At 45.8% G+C, this 23,503-nt stretch overlaps 2 protein-coding genes across 5 annotated transcripts; both read right to left on the reverse strand.

The window, feature by feature from the left end:
- Positions 1-1,237: 1,237 nt before the first annotated feature.
- On the reverse strand, positions 1,238-16,721 carry LOC122376262 (carbohydrate sulfotransferase 1-like). Of its 4 annotated transcripts, none has more exons than XM_043356060.1 (9): positions 16,548-16,721; positions 14,932-15,163; positions 12,336-12,443; positions 6,640-6,759; positions 5,267-5,405; positions 4,326-4,506; positions 3,504-3,688; positions 2,542-3,006; positions 1,238-2,196 (listed from the first exon to the last, which is right to left on the reverse strand). In XM_043356060.1, the coding sequence occupies exons 2-9, from the start codon at positions 15,056-15,058 to the stop codon at positions 1,764-1,766; spliced, it is 1,758 nt and encodes a 585-aa protein (XP_043211995.1). In that variant the 5' UTR covers positions 15,059-15,163; positions 16,548-16,721; the 3' UTR covers positions 1,238-1,763. The 4 variants fall into 4 exon arrangements, with proteins under 4 accessions (XP_043211995.1, XP_043211997.1, XP_043211996.1 ...); XM_043356062.1 differs by having other exon boundaries at positions 14,932-15,153; positions 16,548-16,684; XM_043356061.1 differs by having other exon boundaries at positions 14,932-15,147; positions 16,548-16,636.
- LOC122376263 (glutamate receptor 2-like) lies at positions 16,540-19,745 on the reverse strand. Its single transcript, XM_043356064.1, has 2 exons — positions 18,951-19,745; positions 16,540-16,599 (listed from the first exon to the last, which is right to left on the reverse strand). Exons 1-2 carry the CDS (start codon positions 19,743-19,745, stop codon positions 16,540-16,542), a joined length of 855 nt encoding a protein of 284 aa, XP_043211999.1.
- Positions 19,746-23,503: the final 3,758 nt, after the last annotated feature.

The raw sequence follows: 23,503 nt of genomic DNA on the forward strand, positions 1-23,503 counted from the left end.
ACACGTACTAAGAATACCCGTCACGACGCCTACTGGTTGACCTGACCTGACCTGACCCGACCTGGTCTAAATGCTTCAAGACATCATCTGTGATCAAAACTAACACGATATTCGTGATCAGCACCCCGAAAAACCCCTAAGCAGCCACACTTTACGACTTTCTAACAGGTCCCGATTTTCCCGACTTTGGGTCATTGACCTGACCTGGAAGGTCAACCAATGACCTAGGACCTTAAAATTGGGTATCATCGGCTTCCTCTCGTCACGGGCAACACGCTCGTTTTTTCCGCGAAGCTCTAGCTCGATCAGGGGCCAAACGGCAAGGGGGGGTCCAACCGACCCCCCCCCCTACACATTAGAAGCTGGCAAACGCCGCACACATGCGAGGGTTAACGTGACTTTTGCGAGTGTTCAAGCAAAGGCAAATCGATGTCAGAAGAAAAAGAAATCAGAAGACAAACAGCCCTCGCTACGCCGTCAGCTCTGGGTCGATGTAAACCGACGAATTGCGAATACCGCGATAACGTTACACTCGTATCGATCCTTTAAAGGGACCCTCCCACCTTCAAAAAAGTTTATGAATTGGCATGAAAGTGATGTCGCTCGGTTCAGAAAGAGCGAAAACGAATATCTACCAAATTTCACTGAAAAATATTCACCGGTTTTCAAGATATTAGACTTTTACTTTTGTTTACTTTTTTGGGATCTTCGCTGTTTCTAGCGACTTTATTTTAGAAGTGCGGCGTTTGCGGCAGATGTTGCGCGCAAATAGCATATACCATTGCGTGCTACAAAACGTTTTAGTCAAACATTTAAAAATCGTTAGATATCTGCGCTGACGTCACACATTCAGAGGGGTATTCCTAAGCATTAGCCCCTCTGAATCAAAATGCTGCAATTTTGAAATTCAATATTTCCGATTTAAGGCATTTCTCGATGTTGTGAGTGCCGAAACCGGTAATTGTGAGCCAGGGACCCCATTTTGGCTATCTCAACTCAAATCTAATGTTAAGGTGGGAGGGTCCCTTTAACGGCTGCCATACGTGAAGTAAAAATGATTCCAATTTTTTTCTTAAAAACAAATGTCTTTGAACTAAGCATAGCTGTCGTTTACAATGAAAACCGAACCAAACATTTACCTTAGCGGGTACGAAGTGTTACAAAAATGCCATAAGTAGAGTAGTGATTGGGTGTTTTAACCGTCAAACATCCAATCATCATTTATATGCCGTGTAACCATGTCTTTATAGCGCTTTATCAAATATGTAATAGGAAATGCAGCTTGATCACCCATGCCTGGAAAACGAGGCGTTACACAAACCTGAAATAGCATTTTTCTATACAATGAGACAAGAAAGTAATCAAAAGAAAGACCCCGCAGCCCACAATGTGAGGCACAACACACTAATTCACGTAGTCACCATAGGGACATTCGTAAGGTATCATCATTTTGATGTAGATATCTGCACTCACAAATATCAGCAAAACAACAGCATATCATTACATTGATAGTGCAATGATACCTATCTCTATGTTTTGACTTGTTGGGAATCGATACTGGCTTAAAAATCCTATCTAAAGAATGCATGCCAACTATTCTGCAACTGCATGCATGCTTGTGAATCTTTACACGGGGTACAGTCATCTTAGCTCCTTAAGATTGAATATACATTTGCCAATATCACTTTCTGTAGGTTCAAAATCCTGAGCAGCACCCATCTCACTCAAGCGATATTGCGCTTCCCTAATTGATACAGAATCGATCACAGGCCATCGTTCTCTTCTGGGTAACGAAGCGGATAGCCTAGACTAGCCAACACGTCTTCACATACATTTTCAACGTTACTGCGCTCGGCAGGAGGCAGCTCACGAATCCAGTGCAGCCTATCAAACTCTGCACCTCGTACAGTAGCAAAATAATAAGCGGGCCCCTTCTTCTTCTTCTTCTTGAAGATTTCCCGTCTTTTCAAGGCTCTGACATACTCATTTCTGGTCAAACGGCGGAAAGTGGGCGCTCGACCCCCTCTGGTCTTGGGTTTTGGTTTCTGTTGGATAGGCTCATCTTCGTCACCGATTGTTAGAAGGCGTCGTGGTGTGCCGCGATGTGTCCTGACCGGTGCGGTGTCTCGTCGCCTCCGTGTGGCCCCAGCAATGGTGTTTCTTGCATCGGGACGAATGTGTCCCGATACATTGGACCTGTAAAAGAACGCGTCCTCTGTCAGAACTGTCAAACCACGTGACGTGGCAGCTTTACGACGTTACCGTTTGTATTATTATATGCCTCATACATCCATGGATTGTAGTCATATCATACAGCATGCATTTCTTGTCTCTGTAACTACACAACTCCTATGTGAAGCGAAAGGTCGTGATTCGATCACCGAATCATTATTTATGTACTGAGGCTCTACATTCATGCCTGTAAATTGTCGACACTTCAAAGAAAATTATACCATTATGATTGAGAAGTAAAGGAAACGTAACAATCAAACATTGACATGCATTATGGTCATGGAAAGGTGCATGACTACTGTTACGTACCTATGCAACCTTCGGGCGAATCGACCCGAACCAGGCGATCCATTGTCGTCGGTCGAGCCGCCCATAGCTGCGAAAATACTGTTCACTGCTTCAGAAATTCGGTCCCTTCCCTCAGCAATCCCCTTCACGGTGTTTCGGAGGTGGTCATGCTGATCAGCTTCTGTCAGTGCTGAGGGCTTGTCTTCAGCTGTTGCTATTTGATTCTGGCTGCGGTTGTTGTCTTCTTGTACCACTGCTTGAGTTTCTTCAGCTTTGGTTTCGTCAGCGACATCCTGACCACGGTTTCCGGCAGCCTGAACGGTGTCTCTTTTAGTGGAGGTTCCTACAGGGTCAGGACTTTTAGGAGCGTCGCGACTTCGGGCATGTGTTCGAATAAATTCTAACGTCTCCTTAGCTAGCGGCAGCTGCAGAAACTCAAAGAGACGTCTGGCCTCCTCTGCTGGCCTTTCCACCAAATCCTCGTACCTGTGTGTACGAAAAAAAACGATAAAAAGGACACGAATGACGGAGAAAAGCTATTTTTTACCTAAAGCAGACCTGCAGAGACAATGTTTTTATCGGATCCAAGTGAAACAGCAAATAATATAACTCACTGTGACGCAACAAAGGCTAGCCAGCTTGATTGTTATTCAATGTCATCGAGGTCTAACAGCGATGGTTGAAAACGAACTGAACCGACACCCTCGTGACACTTACAAGTTTTCTTACAAAAAATGAAAATTCCCTGACATTTAGAAGCGTATTCTTTGTCATGTATTGACAGTGGTGTAGCTTAGTCCAACCTACACTTCTACTCTTCAGTCTTCACAGATATTCACAGATATTTTGCGCCCTAATCTCACGAAGAGATAACATAACATAACGAACTCCCCAATTTCCATTAAATTCCTTCCCCCCAATTTCCCCCAGTTGTTCCCCGGTTGTTCCCCAGTTCTAACCTCCTCTCGATCTCAGAGACCCACCTCACGCCCGTCCAGCGGTCACTGTTGATGCTCTGAGAGGCCCGTAGATCGTCTCGGATGTCCTCACACAGCAGTGTGGCGTTCCTACGTCGCTGTGGCCACGCGTGCCCCCTCGACACGAGCGAGTTGTGGATCGCGCGTGGATCGCGCACCAGGTGGATGATCCGCACGTCCAGATCCGTCCGCTGAGTGTGGAAATGTGGACTGGAGTTATGTGGACGCCAGATGAGAGTGTGATAACAATTTGCATTGCATTTTATGATTTTAGTCTAAATACTGAAGAGCGTGATAGAGGAACGTTTCAATGCATTTTCCAACTGATATGGACGTATCTCGTAGGTACTCTTGCACACGGAAAAAATGCAAATGTAGACATATAGAATGTAGACATATGTAGACATACATACACCTGCCACAATGACCCCATTTCCATGGGCATCACTGATCCGGATCAGCAAATTTAAATCGCATTATATTTATCGAACTCTTCGTTACAGGATATAACTCAAAGTGGATTAGGCTTACATAACCAGTTAATCCCTTATTTTCATTTTCGTATAGTGTCTAACTATACTGGATTAGCTAATCCATTTTTACTGATCCGGATCAGTGGTGCCCATGGAAACGTGGTCAATGAAGGACCATTTTGAAGATGTCGAAATCATAGGCAAAACAATGATCGGGAAATAGTAAATGCGCCTAGCTATATGTTGGCTACATGTTGAGGTTAACAACTAACGAGCTCCATAAACAAACACGGCTATCAAACTCACTCTACCTCTAAACAAGCTATCGAATTCCTGTTTCCAATTAACTACCTACCTCTAAAAGAGGTAGGACGTTTGCCAGCCGGGGTCGGATTGTCTTGATAACTCGTATTGAAGTGCTGAGACACAGTGAAGTCAGGTGCGCTCTGGTAGGGTCGCGCTTCAGTACCCTGGGCTTCCTCCAGATGAAGCCACGATGACTTCGCTCGGCAAACATGGGCGGAAGAGCGTCCAAACTGGGGAACGGGAAAAACGCGAGAAATATCAGTCACTCAGCGAATTATGTCGCTTTGCGATTGTATTGCTTGACTGATTTAGACGCCGCGGATAAGATATATTAAGATATACGGATAAGATATATTTTGCTGCATCTTTCTAGACCATTTCACGACCGTGGAGTGAGAAGGTAAGGTTGGAACTAAAGACTTTGCGTTGATTTAAACACCTCTGCTGGTTCGCCGCCGTAGCAACCACCCTATCCCGTTAAAATTTGAGTGTTAAGTAATAAAGGTCACCAAGCCATCCAAACGGTCTCTCGAGTAAAGACTAGCCTCCACCGGCTTTCTGGGTGGGTTGAACGCCAGTCTGAACCAAAGCAATGTCATTAGGGATGAAGATAATTTGGTTATGAGGATAAAAAGTCGAATAGGAGAGAACATCTAGGTGACATGAGGAACGCTTGCGGCGGTTAGTTATTGCTAAGCAATGATCATGATCACTTAGTAATGATGCTTCAAGCCTGAACCAGTAAGTCTGAGTATAGAGTGAGTAGTACACGCTTTTTACGTCTGATGTTTCCCTGATTTCAAACGAATGATGGTAAGACATCACAGCACATTTAGGTAGAACATCAATAATTCTGTTTAGGCGGATTGGGGTTTGCATCGCCTCGTATCAGACAAGGCAGGTTTCTCAGTTTTTATCACTCGAAAGATCAGATCATTGATCACTTGTGACTTGACCTGATGTGCGGCTTACGGCTTACGCTAAACTCACTTGCAAGTAAACAGGTTGTAGAGGTCGCTCGCTGCTGTATAGTTGTACGGAGCAGCGGTCTTATTGTTGTTAAGATGTTTGTAAAACCAGAAAGGCTCGAAGAAATACAATGCGCCACGTGGACTTGACATAAGCTGACCTGTGGACAGGGCAACAACGTTTACTTTGCTGTTTCACATGTCGTTTCTCTGTCATTGCTATACTCTGTTCCGTTTCAAGCTTGCAGCCGAAGTGCCCTGCTGAAAGCAGTGCGTGATTTCTGTATATACAGCTCTTACATTTTAAGACGCAAATTCTTGAGCGGAGGAGCGATCTGCCGAAGAAACTCCGACTACAAACTTGATATGGAACAGACTTATAGTGATAAGGCTATCATCTCTGAAACTAATGATTGGTTGGAGGAGCCCTGCCAAAGATCAGGTATGTCCCATTTATTGTTTACTCTTATGTATTACTTTGACATTATAATTACCATTTTACAATTATTAAATAAACGGATCGTTTCATAAGATTTTACATGGGCATTGCGTGAATGAATTTAGCGTAAGATCACGGATGTCAGCTGTCCTGGCGCCGTGAGTAATTTAGGTTATCATCGAATTTCAAATGACACTTTTGGTCTGGAGAGCCGGTGGATAAACAACAAAACGAAGACCATTCACCTTCTTCTACATACTTGACGTAGCGACATTTGACCCAGCGCCTATACTCGTACAGGGTTTCGTATTCCTCGCAAACAGATATTGACACACAGTTAGTTAGCTTTCAGCCAAGCGATGCATCCCATATGGCAGTTGTTTGACATGACCACTTCCCAACGGTGCCGACAGTACCATGTGGTACATAGACTATACAAATGTATTTAAAATACGGGATGTGGCGACGACAGCTAGCTAACCGATTGACCGCTTCTTCCACCATACGAGGGGTTCACGGATGTCCGCATATTCACGGAGTACCGCATAGCTTGTGATACGGAGGTCACAAAGTTGGTCAAGTGAGACTGGTAACAAGCGTTATTTGTCGTCGATTACACAATACACAATGATATTTGTTTGACCCACTTTACGCTGAAAATGCCAAAAGAAAAGAAAAGAAAATTATACTTCAATGGAAAGCCTGGGGATCATGTACACTTGGAGCCTGGAGCTCACGCATAAAAGACTGTATAGCTTACCTAGAAAACTGGAGCTCACCTATAAAAGATTGGAGCTCTCCTACCTAATAAGACTGAACCTCACCCAGAAACCTATAGCTCACCTTGAACACTTAGCTCACCTAGAAAGCTGGAGCTCACCAAGAAAGCTGAAGCTCACCTACATACGACAATCACATAGAAAGCTGGAGCTCACGTATAAAAGACCGTAGCTCACCTAGAAAGCTGGAGCCGCTGCGCGGTGCTGACGAGACGACCACCACCAGACGGGGACGGGTGACGGACGGCGGAATTATCGGGTGTGGCCGCCACCCGTCCTGTACCACTGACGACTCGTCTGAAAATGGGCGGTCCAGGTTACCAATGTGGAATCACTCATAACAGGTCAGTGGTCAAAGGGGTTTGCTCTGTTCACAGAACCAGACAATCGAGAAAAACAACAGTGCACAACATTGAACATTCAGTATAGAAAGCTGGCACAACTAAATATTGTAAGGTTTATGATCGAATCAGTTGTTCGAAGATAGTAAAGTGCAGATAGTTACAGATACAGTTCACAATGCTGGAAAAGTTGAGTTCACCGAACTTTGCAACAAGCATTGCTAGTACCAAGTGCATCATGACCATTGGACAGTGTCAGTGCAGTTTTTGCTTTGTTTTCAGGTCTTGGTAGGATTTGGAGGTTAAGCTGAACTTCTTGGCACATGTTATTCAATCATCAAACGAGCATTTCAATTGTCCATTAACAAGCTCTAAAGAGGTTGGTTGCACATTAGCACAGCAACAGACAACACACACGTAAAGGTCTGTAGTCTACACATTAGCCCATTAATGCCGGAATTTTTATTTTTTGATTATTTAGTTGTCCTTAACAGATGTTAGCCACACGGGTCCCAGTAAGAAAACTGTGCAAGCTTAAAAAAAAATGTTCCATCGGTTCTCAAGTTATAAGTATGGGTCATAAATGACCCAACCGGCATTGGCATAGTCACAAATAAGGAGTTATCACGAAAACCGATTTAGCTAGATACCTTATTGTGTATACTTTATAGCGGTCTCAGCCAAACAATATTAAGAGGCACTGCATTGCAATGCTTTGCAACGTCTCATTGACGAGGCCGTTGGTGCCGCTGGCAGGCCTGTGGTGCCCCTGTTAGGCCTCTGGTGCTCCAGAGGGGACACCATAGGCCTGACGGGCCTGTGGTGTCCCTGGAAGGACTGTGGTGCCCCTGGGCCCTGACAAGCCTGAGGTGCCCCTGACAGGTCTGTGGTGCATTGCTAGGTTTGTGGTGCCCCTGGCAGGCCTGTGGTGCCCCTGGCGGGCCTGTGGTGCTCCTGCTAGGCCGCTGGTGCTCCTGGGTCCTGGCAGGACTGTGGTGCCCCTGACAAGCCTGAAGTGCTCCCGACAGGCCCGTGGAGCCCTTTACAAGCCCAAGGTGCACGTGCGAGGCTGGTGGTGCCCTGTGAGGTCGATGGTGCCCCTGGCAGGCCTCTGGCTGGTGCCCCTGGCAGGTCTGTGGTGCCCCCTGACAGACCTGTGGTGCTCTTGCTAGGCCGATGGTGCTCCTGCAGGCCTGTGGTGCCCCTAACAAGCCTGTGGTACCCCTGACAGGCCCGTGGTGCCCCTCGGCCGGCCGAGTCGCCGGCCCGCCCCGCGTCACGGCCCCGGACAACCGGTCCGCTCATGATATCCCAAAATCGCAACACTAGGCGTGTGGTGCCCCTGATAGGTCGGTGGTGCCCCCGGGTGCCAGGGGAGGTCATGAGTGACCCATATGACCCCCTCCTTTGGATCCGCCACTGTGGTCTGATCACAACCCCCAGAAATAAATAATCGTGTAATCATTAATTGCTTCCCTTGTATTCAACATACGAGAAAATTGACAACACTATTGCCGGCTGGGTCATTTATGACCCAAGGACATTTATCGAGGAAAAAAAAGTTATCCGATGGCGACAAGAAGGGCAAAAATATACATCATGTCTTTTTCAGACAAATTTAGATGCCAGGTGGACGATCATTCAATAGATAGTGAAGTGCAAACATAACATAATATTATTTTTGGGACGGCGCGCCATTGCCAGTGACCGGCGGCTGTGCAGTCCCGTCGTCTTTGGCTCCAGAAACTTCAGTGGACGATCTCACAAGAGTTTTATGCGGCTCCGACGCTCGTCGCTGAACCCACAAATCCAACTAAACACACGCACAAGTTCCTCAAAGTGCCACTTGCCTCCATTTAGAAAAAATGTTAAGATGTTGCTTTTGGGTCATATATGACCCAAGCGGCATTAATGGGTTAGTTTTGCTTCACCGGCAATAAGCCCTCACGCCACCACATAAAGTTTCAGTTGCATGTAAGGGTAAGACGATTAAATTCGTGAATCCACAGCAGTTGACGATTACTTAGACACAATAGTCAGTACAAACTGCCTGCAATACCGATGCAGACTGACTGCAATTTCTTCGGAAACCTTCTGAATGTGGTAGCGCTCAACAAGTGTATTCCCTGTAGCATTTGTCATGAAATAGTTTGTTGACACCATAGAAGATGAATAAACATTCAGCCTACCATGTACACATGACACTACATTCCATGAATAGAGAACACACCCACACAAGTTTCGAGGTCAAAGGCGTACCACAAAGCATGTGCGTCGTAATGTATTCACACAAGATGCACCCATCACAGTTAGCGGATGCGCTATGTTGTCACCAAAACACGACAGCTGTAAAGGGATCGATGCAATGGCAATGAGCGTGTGTGCGCATTGATCGGGGGGCGGTCTCCCATGGTCGGGCCCCTCCCCCTCCCCCTGTCCCCGCCCCACCCATTTTTAAAGGGAGGTTTGGTGGGTGGTATAGCGATCAATGAAGCGCAGGGTAGCGTAAAGTAGCACAGGTATGCAAAATACAGAGTGGAACAAAAGAGTGATAACCATTACAGTGTCACATGACGTAACGCAAACGATCATATCGGTCATAACGGACACAGAACATAAGTCAGGTTAGTTAAGCGAAACTCAAACAGCCACAGAGTTGAAAAGATTGGGAATAGCAGCAACGCGGCTTGCACCAAAATAAAATACCCTGCGAAGTAACATCGGCAAACTACTTCGCAATCAAAACCTATGGAGGTCAATTCTTTTGGACCGGCTCATAACATACACTACAGTTTTTTTTTACATAATCTATAAGTGAAGCGTCTTGGTAGAACCCTTGCAGTGTGTCAGATGCACAAGAAGCTAATTATTGGTGCAAGAGGCCTCAGGACATCGTATTTGAGCGCACAGAGAACCATGTAGTAGCATGACAGCTAACAGATGCACCTGACACGAAAACGGCGAACGCTTTGTGACAACTATAGTAGCTTTAGTTTTATTTTCAAAAGATCTTGGGCTCCAAGAACGTTTTTCGACTAAGTTTCAGTTTTTGCGAAACGGGCATAAACTGAACCTGAGAAAATCGATCGTCGCCTAATCTTAACATGTGAATTATTCCCGATAAAATCATTTTAACCCGCGCACCACTGGGGGGGGGGGGCTATTTATAGCCCCCCCTCCTCCCGTTTTTCTGCAATAACTTCCAAACCGCTTGACGTCAGAGTGACGTCATGTTCGGCCGATTTCGACGCAAAACATTGAACCACGGCAATCGCTCCCAAGAGCTCAGTTTTTAAGCTAGATCCAATTTCTTTGCATGAGAGGACTCAGAATAGAGTGCGCTATCAAACTGCTATCTCGGATTTTCGAAAGTTTGAAAATTTAGAAAATTTTATATAACAAAATTCAAAATTTATATTTTTACATTTTTTTTCAATTGTTTTTTGACTTTCCGAAAAACCGGAAAATATGTAATAGAACGTATTATTATGACTAACTCTAGCAAGTTTCAGCTAAATATCTTCAAAAATGGCGAAGTTATACGCATTATTGCAAAAAAAATAACAACTATTAATTTTTCAAATCAATTTTTTCAGCACGATTTTGACATCGTACGCCAAAATAAATAGCACCATCGTGTTCCTGAGCTCCAACTGCATCCAATAGACACCTTTGTTGTTGAAAAGTTTTAAAGGAAGGGTGCCACCTTCCGAAATTTTTGTTCTATGAATCTATTTTACTTATTTGAATTTTTAGACGTGGTTAGCGCGTCCACAATATACAAAAAATCGAAACATTGCATTTAATACAGCGGCCAAAAAAAAGATCGTTGTTTATATCACCACTACAACTCAAGGTCGTTTGATGTGGCAGCTAGAACGGCTGGCATATCCTGTTGTCATGGCAACATATCATTCTGCCATTTGCATTGATGGCGCAACTGAGACAAAAAGATGAACAAATAAAAAGGAAGAAGATAACATGATTTGAACTAAGTTGTAGGTAACCAAGTAGGTAACTGTTGGCCATATTATAAGTCGAGTAAATAAGTCGAGTAAAGGTTTTTCCTTTACAATGCTTAAGAGATCTATGGAACCCTTCACCCTTCATGCAACTTACTAGAAAAACTTCCCAATTAAAATTTTAAAACTTAAGTGTATACCATTAAGAAAAAATATACCCTTTCAAAATGATAAAACATGCTTCAAAAGTATAACTTTTATACATACCTTTGCTGATTTCATGTTTTATAAAATACCCTTAACACGACGAGGAAATAGTGCTGAAGATTTTTGCCTGCCCGAATGCTGGCAGCAAAACTCGCAAATGATAACTTCACGTGCGGATTCAATGCTGACCGTCTCGAGCATAGGTAAGTGAAGCCGGTTTTTAGGTTCATGTGAGGCTAATCTTGTAAAAACTGCGTTGTGTCCAAAAGGTGGCACCCTTCCTTTAACTTCAAAATTTGACCTTTTTGACCTGAAAGTGACCTGACCTAAGCTAAATTTGAATCAAAATGACCTCGAATGACACAGACGACATCAAATTCGAAATGTTTGACCTAAATGGACCATAAAACATGTGTCACGTGACCGACGGATGATATAATATTTTCGTGACCTGTGATGACCTGACCTTGACCTGAAAATCAAAGTACAAGTTTGGTACCCTCAGAGTATCTAGAACATGTGTTCACGAGTGTGTGAACCAAAAATGAGCCTGATCTGACTTGTAAGACGGCGGCCAGAGCCCAAAACGTGAAGAAGCCAAAATGCTAATAATTTTTACTTTGACCTGACCTGTGACGTCATCGGTGACCTCGAGGTCAATGAAATTAGGTTTCGCTCGACAGTTTTTCCGGGGCTATCAGACGCCGTTTGAATTTTGACGATCGGCCCAGTAGTTTCGGAGTTAGGAGGGGGGCTATGAATAGCCCCCCCAGTAGGGCGTGTTATACGCAGACCCCAGTGGGGCGCGGGTTAACGGAAGGAAATTCTTAGCCAGACGCTGAAGTTGCCGAAACGCACGTGAAAGCTACGATAATAAACTTGGAGCCAAACACCTTTTGAAAAAAAACTAAAGTAAAGAGTGGTAGGTACCTGCAGAATGGAGAAGCTCAGACCTGAAACATACTAGCAAACTAAGCACACCGCAAGTCCTGCCATCGATTTCCTAATGTCATTACTCATCAGACATCGACAATGTGACGCACGGTAGTTTTACCTTCATTGCATACCATGGCTGCTTTACGGGCAACGTTTTGCATGCATCAACGCTTACGCTGGTTCCGGAATGCATGGATATATCCTGAACGATCTTACATATAGGTATGTACTTTACCGCAATAATAACTGTACTTCCAGAACACTTTTCGATACGGTTGGACTAAATGTTGCTGTCGCATCCGTTTTCTGTAGCTTGGGCTCCTCTAACACGCTTGGTCGCATTTCCCCACACACTACGAGCTGGTGCCACCATAAATGGTCTCCTGACTTGGTGTTTGGTAAACCCGTAAACCATACGGTACATTACCTGCTGGCACGCCGTAAAAGGTCTTCTGACCCGGTAAGTCCACCGACATCTGACCATAAAGGCCAGAAGGAAGACAGTCGCGATGACTGCAGTTGACGAACAGCGGGCCTAAAAGGTGAAACATCATAGGTCAGACTGAAGTAAAAAAAAAAAAAAAATACGTGGTGCTGGGACATTGAGATTACGACAGAGTACCTAGTCATGTGATTTCAGTAGTGGAAAGTTAATACATGTAAGTCAGCGCAGCAGTTGACAGTCAGCGCGACTGCGGCCACATTTAGTGTCAGATGAACGTATATTTCCGTTATTTTTAGGCTTGGTCAAAGGAAAGGTGTCAAGTCACCAAAGGTAATCGGATGTTTAAAAAAAATCCGATTAAGACGTTAATGGAAACTTTGGTTATAGTTGATGAACAAAAAGATAAAAGAGTATTGCAAAAAAAAAAAAAATTGATGGACCTCTAAGAACTTCAATGAATGCGTCCTCAGAGCTGAGGTTTCGTTTTGGCTTTGGGTGACATCATGAACGAAAACAGCATTTTACAGGCGTACCCTTCGCCTTTTAAACATGTTTGTTCGCAATACCTTAAGCACAAATGTTGCTCGTCTCCCCAGAGATTTACTCAAATGCATCGTATAGTCCACAAGTGATACAGAGACTATTTTTCTCCACCGTTTGAAGCTTGCTCGGGGTATCTGTTGAGGCTCCCGGGGCCGCGGTCCGCTACTTTTTGTGTGCTGAGGCGATCCATTCTGCCCAGGTGGACTGATGCCACGCGGTTGGCATAAAAACTAGAACTGCTGACGAGTCACGAGTGTGACGGAGAACAGATTTCGAGTCAACAGCACATCCTGAATAGAATCTGACAGTCTGCGCTATGTCTGTGCGGCGAATGCTTTGAGGCCAATTTGTAACAATGGCGAAATCAAATAGCCCAGGTGCAAGTCACGCAGGTGTCCATTGTGACATTTTCTGACAGGTGTTCAGTCATTTATTACGATAACGGCAAATAAGGTAGAATTTTATGCGAAAGTCATAGAAATGATAATGAACAGATACAATATATACGACATACTCTATAATTCTACGAAAATACATGTTCTTTTCAATATCTTTCCCAATAAAGTATTTAATTAGAAAATAATCACACAACGGTGTTACGAATCAAAGTCCACCTCCACATTATGCCATTTACAATCAATCGCCATGAAACACTTCCTTGATGCTGCATATATGTTGTCTGATATTGCTCCCGATTCGCCAGTGTGAGCAGCAAGTACAGTCTGTCTTAAAAGTATCGCGCAAAGTAACGATGGATCCATCAAGCCTGACCGAGGAAGGGCCTGCTAAATTTGAGTCACCGAAGCAATTGACATCCTCTTCTATTCCCCAGGTCAATTGGTTCGGTGACGTTCAAATTATAGCAGGCCCTTCCTCGGTCAGGCTTGATGGATCTATTGTCACTTTGCGCGGTACTTTTAACCCGCGCACCGACGGGGGTCTGCGCCAACTTCGTACCGACGGGGGGGGTGGGCGGATGACCGCCCCCCCCCCTGAGATCTCGAGAACGAAGCAAGATAGCGACAAGCGGCAAACGGCATCGGATATGCACGGACAAGGTCTACAATTTTACACAGGTCATTTTCAGGTCAGGTCAAAGATGACGTCACAGGGGTCAAAAAAGTCAAAATGGCGGCGCTAGATATGGGGAGAGTTTTTATCGAATAACTTTCGAACTAGTCAAGATAGGAACAAACTAAGGGCACCATCGTGATCCTCTTGTCAATCCGCATCGAATGATATATATGTTGACCTCAAAAGGTCAAGGTCAAAGGTTGACCTCAGGTCACGTGACCTCGAGGTCAGCATATATATCATTCGATGCGTCTTAACGAGCTGAACACAATGAGACCATCCGCGCGGCTGTATCTTGTTCCTGTACGGAGTTATTGGCAAAAACCCGCTGGTGACCTTTGATTACGTCACATGACCTTACAGCTGCCCAACAGCAAAACAGACCTCAAGGTAGTGAAGGTTGATCGTATATGAAGTCATGTATGGTATATGGGGCCATTCCGACCCGTTTTAGTGGTAAAAACAGGGAGTTGATTTTTCCCCCATTGACTTATAATGGGGAGGTCGCGAAATTGACCTGACCTTAGGTCACCGACATCAACATTCCGAGATATACAAATTGTAGCTACTAATGACCTCATAACATCCTGCGACTTTCAAAGGCCTCCGACATCTACTGCAGCTCTGGCACGGTGACAAAGTTGCAAAAAAGTGACTTGAGGTTGGGTCATTCAAAGTGACCTGGTGACCTGACCTAAAAAGTTAGGAAGCTCAAACTTGCACACCATGTGTAAAATTGATGAGAGAATAGTCGTACCAAATTTCGTGGCGCTATGCGCCGCAGCTTTTCCGCTATTCGCGAAAAACCTCAGGGGGGGGGCGGATATCCGCCCCGCCCCCCGTCGGTGCGCGTGCTAAGACAGACTGTACATCACGACTTAATGCTTACCATCCAACCACTCAGTGTAACTATAAAAGTACGTGTACGTTCATCACATCACATGTCAACAAAGTGACTTACCGAAATTTTTGAAGTACTGTTGGGACTGATAAATCTGCAGACTTCCCACCATCAGGAGCACAGCAGTTGCAATCCAAAAGAAGAAACCCCTCGCGCTTCTTGGTATACCGGACTGGAAGCTCATCATGCCACCGATTGGCGTTGTTGGACTTCGAGACTCTTTCCCAGGTTCCTCGGAGGTCTCCAAATGTTTTTTATGGTGGTCTGGCTGGTTTCCTGTAGCTGAAGGTGTCTGATGGCGTTTTTTTTCCGAGGGAACATTCATCTGGTCAGCAAGATCACTTGCTATGAGAAAAGTGATTTATTTCTTCTTCGAAATTACGCTTACTAGGGGAGAAGTTAGGAAAACCAGGCTTTACTCCTCACCAGGAGAGAGGTTTCATGCAACCCTACCCCTAAGGTTTTCCGCGAATAGCGTAAAAACCGCGGCGCTTAGCGCCGTTAAATTTGAAATACCCTCTGGGGCAACCTTTTAGCACCATCCCTGAAAATATCAGGTCTCTGGCATTTCAGGTCAGGTCACCAGGTCACAAAAACCGGTACAATGCAAGGGTAAAATTGGACTTATTAGCGGCAACGGAACGATAAAGTTTTTCGTTAATGGTGTCAGTGCCGTGGGACGTAGGGCCATAAAATTCCAGACACAACTTCCTAAATGCATGAAAAAATCATCTATGAACGAAACTAATATGAAAATTGTGATCAACACCCCGAAACCCCTCAAGTAAGCACCTCAATTTACGGTGTTCTAAGAGGTCTCGATTTCCCCGAAATTTGGAGTCATTGACCTTACCTAGGTCAACCAATGACCTAGAACCTAGGTCAACCAATGACCTAGAACCTTAAAATTGGGTATCATCGGCCTCCTCTAGTCACGGATAACACGCTCGGTTTTTCCCCCGAAGCTCTAACTAGACCGAAAGCAGGGGGAGGGGGGGGGGGGGAAATGGACCACCTATACGCTCGCGGCTGACAAAACACCAATACCGGAGAGGATTATGATATAGTTTTGCGGCTGTTTGGGCAGTTCGGAAACATTAGTGTTTAGTAATTTGTGCTTGTATATACCAGATATACACGCTAGTCACAACCTGAATATATTCAAGTGAACCTTTCATTCAAAACACATACGGTCATGACATCTGAAATGTGAAGCAGTGACAGTTCTTAGACACATATGCAAAAGTGCACTAAAATATTTGCACTGCTTCTAAAGTAAACATTGGCGAAAGCCATAAATCAACTTGAACTGAAGACTAACAGCCATTGATACGTTGTTGCCAAAAAAAATGATTGTGTGCACTTCCCATGTCATTATTGCTATGCGTAGGCAATAAAAGTGCAACGCTTTGGAAGCAAAAACAATTGCATTTAGTCATTAACCGAGATCATAAAGTGAATCAAGCTTAGCGGGGGCTCTGTCCTTGTGAATCCTTCCACAATCAAACGGTTTCGACTTAACTTAAAAAAAAATCAAAATGAATGCTTTGTCACGTCTAAAGGTGGCTCAATTTCAATTTGCAGTGACTTCAGAAACCACACCGCTACACCACTCTGGCTTCACTAGCCTCACCAACTCGATCACTAACCACCTCTGACACCAACCCCTCACTTACCCCACGAGCCACGAGCGGCGGCCACCAGCGCCCCAGCTGGGTCACCGGCAGACTGACGAGTGCAGCGCGGTCGATCGTGTGAGCGTCAGTACTCAGTGCATACCGGCACCAAAGAGCAGCACACCGGTGTGGGTTGTGAGCGCCCAACGTCCACCCCCGCGGGCAGGGCGCATGGAACGGATGGTTCCACTTTGGGCCGCCAGGGGCAGGGAGTTGTGTTTTTGGAGGACAGGTGTAACACAAACGCGAACGCTACCAACGTTAAATTGACCTTGCTTCACGGGCCTGCATTGACTTTGAACTGTTCTCTAGCCTTTAGGTCGCTAACCTACAATATATCAAAAAATGTACCCTTCGACTATCACACGATAGGCGAATCGATAACTTGGCTGAATCCGTTACCGAGGTGGAGAGGGGAAGGGAGGGGAGGGGGCACCCGCTCGGCACTGGGCGATACCTGGCTGACCCCGCGCTCCCTCCATGACATCCGTCCTGCCCTCAGGCAAGGACCGACTTCCTCGGCCCGTAGCGGCCGAGCGGAAAACCGAGCTCGCGGGGCGCGACTCCAATTGGCCCAATATCATAAAAGGGGTGCTATTCTATTAACGGCATAAGGTAGTATTTATATTGATACCAGCAGTGGATGTGGTAAAATAGTGACAATACAGTCCAAAACAAACGAAAGCAAACAACTGATGCATAACGGCACCCGCCCACCCCCTCGGCCGGCGAGGGTGCGAGGGTTCATAATTAAACATTTGTGATTTAAAAAAGAGATTTTAGAATTATCCATGCCTCTCCTCCTTTTACCAATGAAGGTGCTTTTCAAAAAATATGCATCGTACCTATAAGTTGCGAAATTTAAGCTTTGAATTGGTGACCTTTCGTGACCTGACCTTAGACCTGACCTAAAAAGATCGAAGTTTTTTCCTGGATATTTTTGACGCTCTTTCGAGCGCCCCCTACAGCATTTCGCTACGTGGCCCAGACGCCGAGTTATGTGTGAATCGCCCATGATCATAAATCCATACAATACAGACACACATGCATACATACAAAGGGGTGTTCAGCACCCCCCCCCCCCCAGCAGAGCGTGTAAATTCAGGATCCCCAGCTGGGCGCCGGATAAGGGAGATAGCGTACTAGTGCTTACCTAAAACGGAGCAGCTCGACATCTTATTATTCGTTTCCATATTTCATATTTAGATATGTTTTAGGTTTGAATTGAACCTAGCAAGTTGATTGTTGCGTTGCAGCTGAATAGATTATTAGTTTTATTTACGGAGCCACGTGGTAACAGTGCATACAACAGCACAAACGCCTTCCGCACCATTCTAATGATGATACCTGTAGTCATTGTAGGAATACCACGGACATCCAAATTATCACCTTGCCACTTGACGATGTGGCAGGATTGTTGTGCGTTGCGCGTCTTCGTCCCAGGTGGTTGCGTCGCAGCTGAGCATGGGACTACCAAACCCCACTGCGTCAGCGTTCTTCAGGTCGAAGTCCAGCGTTCTTCACAACCAGACCCAGAGTTTGTCATGACCAGGCCCAGCGTTCTTTTTAGGACCAAACCCAGCGCTCTTCTCAGGCAAACCCAGCATTCTTCACAACCAGGCCCAGTGTTCTTCAACAACTAGGCTCAGCGTTCTTCAAACCAGATCCAGTGTTCTTCACGACTAAGCCTAGCGTTCTTCACGACCATGCCCAGCGTTCTTCACGGCCAATAATCACTCTGCACCGTTCACAGCGTTGGACTGCAGCCACCCAAGGAGCTTCTTTAGTAGATTTCCTTCTCAGTCTTGTTGATCCTGATAACTGACGGCGTATTGTCGGTCTAGCTCTGCGCAAGAACAGCTCAATTCCAAATATGGTCAGGCTAATGGTTATCCCGAGAGGAATTACACACAGAACTGGCATCAGATCGCTGATAGATAATTGTTCGTATCGTTGGAGTGGCTCACATAGTTCGTCCTGGTCCTCTAGGATAGACTTTTTGAGTCGAGACATGGTGCTTGTCTCGTACAGTTTCTGCAGTACTCTTGCGATGGCTATTTTCAGAGTGCTCATTTCCTTGGAGATCGCCAAATAGTAAGATGCAGGTCTAGCAGAATTGCGCTTCAATGGTGCATAGTTGCAAGACTCCTTTCCGATAAAGTGATGCAGAGTTTCCACTTCGGAATGTAGCATGACTTTTGGTTGGAATGCCCGGAGCATGTCTTCTTTCGTCCTGTCAATTGTAATGAATCTGTCGCCAGCAACAGAGCGTCGGTAGAGCTCTCTTTCGTAGATATCGGTACTAGATCTCAGGTCGCTCTGAATTAGTGCGCCTGGGTGCAATGCTAGAGTCCAGTCAGGCTGCTCGACGAACTCGCGTATGCTGCTGATCGGATGGTGGACTGTCTCCACGGTCAGGAATGATATCAAGTTGGCCGTGTAGTTCATGTAGATCAGAAATCCCATGAACCAGCTGAAGATGGTTGCGATGCGACCTGCCAGCGACTGTGGTGTTCTGTCCCAGCCTTGACCGACCACGGTCATGGAAACAGCGAGCAGACACGATCCCCAGCCCATGTCGCGCACCAGCCGGCCGTCCTCGGCTCTGGCGCTGTTGAACCGCAGCGAGAGGCGCAGCACCAGCGAGAGCGCCAGCAGCGCGGCGGCCAGTGTCCACCAGACGTCGGCGCCCAGCGGCCGCAGCAGGCCCGCGAACACAGCCGAAGACAGGGGCGGCGTCACCGCCGTGTCGCGCCGTATCAGGAACGTGGATGTCGCCGACGCGCACGGTACCTCGTCCAGAAAGTCGACCACGGCAGCTCGAGCAGGAGTGGAGACCAGCGTCGCCAGCGCTAGGTCGGCGCGTCCGTAAGCCAGGTCTCCCACCATGCCCATCCAGGTGCCGTTGTCGCTCAAGCTGCCGTAGCCGGGGACGAGGGGAATCGCCATCTCATAGCTGAGGCCCAGCTCTTCGGCGATGATTTGCCACAACTGGAACAGGTAGCCGCTGAAAGTGACTGAGCCATCAGGCCGCTGTTCTACGGAGATGTACGGAAAGTCGTTGATGGCGACGACACGCAACGGTTGGTCTGGAGTCCCCGCGGACCATCCTGGTCCCGGTTCGGTGGATGGTCTTGGTCCCGGCCCGGTGGACCAGTTGGGTCCTAGGAGCGTCAGGACTCCGCGACGCTCCGACATCCTAGCAATGCAGGTGGTGGTCTCGCCAGAACTGAACGCCTTCCAAACGTCGACAGATCCGGCTGTACATCATCAATACGTTTGATGGCAAACATCATGGACGCCGCGACAAAATAGCTTTGTTTCTTTAATCAGGCGCATTACCGAGTCATCACGCTAGGAGGTGCTACAAAGAGGCACTTATCGTGGCTGCTTAATGTTAACAGCAGCGTGGAACGTCAAAACAAACACCACTGTATTTGCTTGACACATCACCCATTGGGGCTTATCACCCTCCGTCGCCAATTGTCTACGTTTGCCTTTTACTGAGCAGCAAAAACCGTGGCCTGTTAATGCAGTAAAACATAATATCGTCAACTAATTTCATGTCATTGTTTACCTTCATTTTGGCCAGCGTAACACATCGGCGAGGACACATATTTATCCTCAAATATAGGCACAGTGCACACAACCCAGGAACTCAGGACAGCGAACTTCGACGGCATGATATGGTTCACCATTAATTCGGTCGAGTGCTTGCCATTTAGTTCTATTGTGTAGGAACCATCGCCTATCGGCTGCCGGATGTCTGTCGTCGCTCGATGCCCTTCATGGCCGACAAGCTCGTGGATCTGAGGTGTTGTGGTACCAATCGGTTGACCGGTGACCCGCACTGGATTTGACTTTGATGTTGGCGTCAAACTACTTGAGACCTTGTTTTAGCGAGTCCATTTGAGTTTCTCTCGTCGGGCGTTGCCACGACCCCACGTACTATACGGCTATACGCTGTGCCTTTGGATTCCTCCGCGTCTTCGCCATGTGGATGCATCGCAGCAAGGCAATCGAGTCCTCCCGCCAGGGGCTACCGAGCTAAGGCCTCCCCCTGGGCTATCAAGTTCATCATCCTTCACCGTCATGTGAATCACGCCGCACCACTCACAGCACTGGGTAGCAGACACCCATGAAGTTTCCTTAGTAGCTCTTGGTCCTGCTGGTAACGATACCTGAAGGCGCCTCATCGGTCTAGCTCTGCGCAAGAACAGCTCAATTCCAAATGTTATCACACTTATGGTTATCCCGAGAGGGATTAGACACAAAACCGGCATCAGATCATGGATGGATAGCTCTTTATATCCTTCTAGAGGCTGATACGATTCCTGATGGTTTCCTAGTAGGTACTGACTCCTTCAGCCGCAGCACGGAGCAACTTAACACAATTTCCGTAGTGCCTTTACGATAGCTGGCCTCAGAGAGCTCATTTCTTTTGAAATCGTCCAGTAGTAGGAGATACAGGTCTGGCCGAACTGTGCTGCAAAGGAGCATAGTTTCAAGATTCCTTCCCAATGTAGTGATGCAGAGAGTCCACCTCGGAATGTAGCATAACTTTTGGACTCCGGAGCATGTCCTCCTTCGTCCTATCTATTGTGATGAAACTACCGCCAGTATTCGAACGTCGGTAGAGCTCTTGTTCACAAATATCCGCGCTGGATTTCAGATCGTTCAGAACCATTGAGCCCTGGGCCTCGTTTCATAAAAGGAATTACCTACTTACGGCATTCCGTCAATCATGCCAAATTTGGCGTATTTGATGCCAATTCGGTTTCATCATAAAGCCGGAGACCGGAGTAATTCACGCCATCGAAATTACGGAGCTTCATTTACGGCAAATGCTCGATTCCGGACCAATTGATGCCATTTGGGTTTCATAAAACGACGTAATTAACGCCAAATATTCTATCATGTTCTTGATATCAGTGGTGTAAACTACGCACAAAAATGTTGCGTGAATTTGAATTGATGTTGAGATTCTAAGCCAATTTTTAATCCATTTTATAATGTTGAGCCCGAGAGGAAGAAAGAACAGCCGGAAGGCGAAAAAGAAACTGCAAATCTTCTGAACCAGTAGCTTTTTTGTGGCCACTATCGGAATTTTGCTTATTCGCCGCGCCGCGCCACTTTCGTAGTAAGGCACTTCTGCTTAGCTGACTTTCTGCTGTTTTCATTAAATTGATTTAAAGGGACTATCCCACCTTCTAAAATGTTGTTAAAACCAGTTAAATTGTGCCCGACTTTATAGATTGGATGACCAGGAACACGGTTCTGGCATTTATTTTTCATTAAACATCTTAGGCTTCCCATATTCCAAACACAAACTTTCAAATATGTGACGTCACAGCCCAAAATTACCTCCTTCCCCAGGCCACATTACTGTCATAAAGCTGATTCTTTTTACTCTGTAGGCACCACAACAAAGTTCAGACCAAGTTTTAAGCGATTTTTCAACGAACAAACCCATTTAAATCAGAATGACTAAACGAGGTGACGTCACACTAACGGTCGCTCCATGTTGAAGATAGGGCCTTGTACAAGGCCCATTTTCAAATGAAGGGAACGAATTTCTTCAACACCAAGAGGCCGCGGGGGTTGCAACCTAGATAGATAGTGGTTTCTGAACCTCGCCGCAAACTTGGCTATCTCAACTCAAACCCCATGCTAAAGGTGGGATAGTCCCTTTAACAAAGGATGGTCAGCAAAATCATATTGTTTTTTTTTTTCATAAATATTTTTTAATATTTAAAATCAACATAACTGTTTTATAATTTCTCGTGAAGAAATAAGTTCTGACATGAAATTGTAATTTGTAGGACGCTTGATAAATTACGGCAACTACGCAAATGTGCTTAGTTACGGAGGTGTAAACAATTCCAGTTGTGGCTTTATGAAACGGCTTTATTTGCGCTCCGTAGTTTGAAAGGGTGTGAATTACGGACAGGTGTAAGTTACGGCAGAGTTTTATGAAACGAGGCCCTGGTGCATGACTAGAGTCCAGTCAGGCTGCTCGACGAACTCGCGTATGCGAGTGGTCTGGCGACCCCACCGACCAGCCTGGTCCTGGTTCGGTGGATGTTCTTGGTCCTGGTCCGGTAGACCAGCCGGAAGGTTACATCAACCCTAACACAGTTTCTAGCCCTAGGGATGTTACTACCGTCTCATAAGCCTCAGCCCTTCCCAAAGGAGCAGCAATCCTCTGACCGACAAAATTGAATAGTGAGTATATGCACATTTCATTGCCCGGTTGTATTGTTAACAACCAAGCTTCACATATATTTGACAGTCAAATAATTACAGAGTGACAACACAAGCTGAAACATGACGGTCTCCTCACAACGAAGTAGATGGGTAACATGCACTCCAAGACAAATGTCGAATTGTCAGGAGTCATTGACATACATATATCGAAGCCAAATAAAGTAAACACCGAAACCATGGAATATGTGAACAACTGAATCAATAGTAATGTTAAAAAGTAAAACACGACTTATTACACGATTCAGGGTATTTACCACAAGAGTAAATATTCATGAGGCAATAGCGTTCCAAACGGTATTGGCTTTGAAATCGTTTTAAAATACCAAATACCAAGTCGGTGTCAGTTTGGTATTATTATGTTTATGCCAGACGATTATGAATTTGGCAAATATGCAATGTACATTCAATTCAATACACAATAACAATTCTAAACAGAATATGGGGAATGGGGATGGCTTTACAGTTCAAACCTAGCAAGGTATAGAAGGTACAAGGTAAGCACAAAAGGCCACAGCGGCTAGAGCAAAGAGCTCAACCGGAAAGCAAAAATAATTAAATAACACAATAACAAAGCTTCAATAAACACTCAACAGCATATCTTCTTCCGACTAACACGTCCAACATTTCACAGATATTTCAGCTCCTTTGGATGTCTTACAAGTCACCATTCAGTATAGCTTCACTGGAAG

Source organism: Amphibalanus amphitrite, unplaced genomic scaffold (genome assembly GCF_019059575.1).
Source record: "Amphibalanus amphitrite isolate SeventyFive unplaced genomic scaffold, NRLGWU_Aamphi_draft 002073F_arrow, whole genome shotgun sequence".
NCBI lineage: Eukaryota > Metazoa > Arthropoda > Thecostraca > Balanomorpha > Balanidae > Amphibalanus > Amphibalanus amphitrite.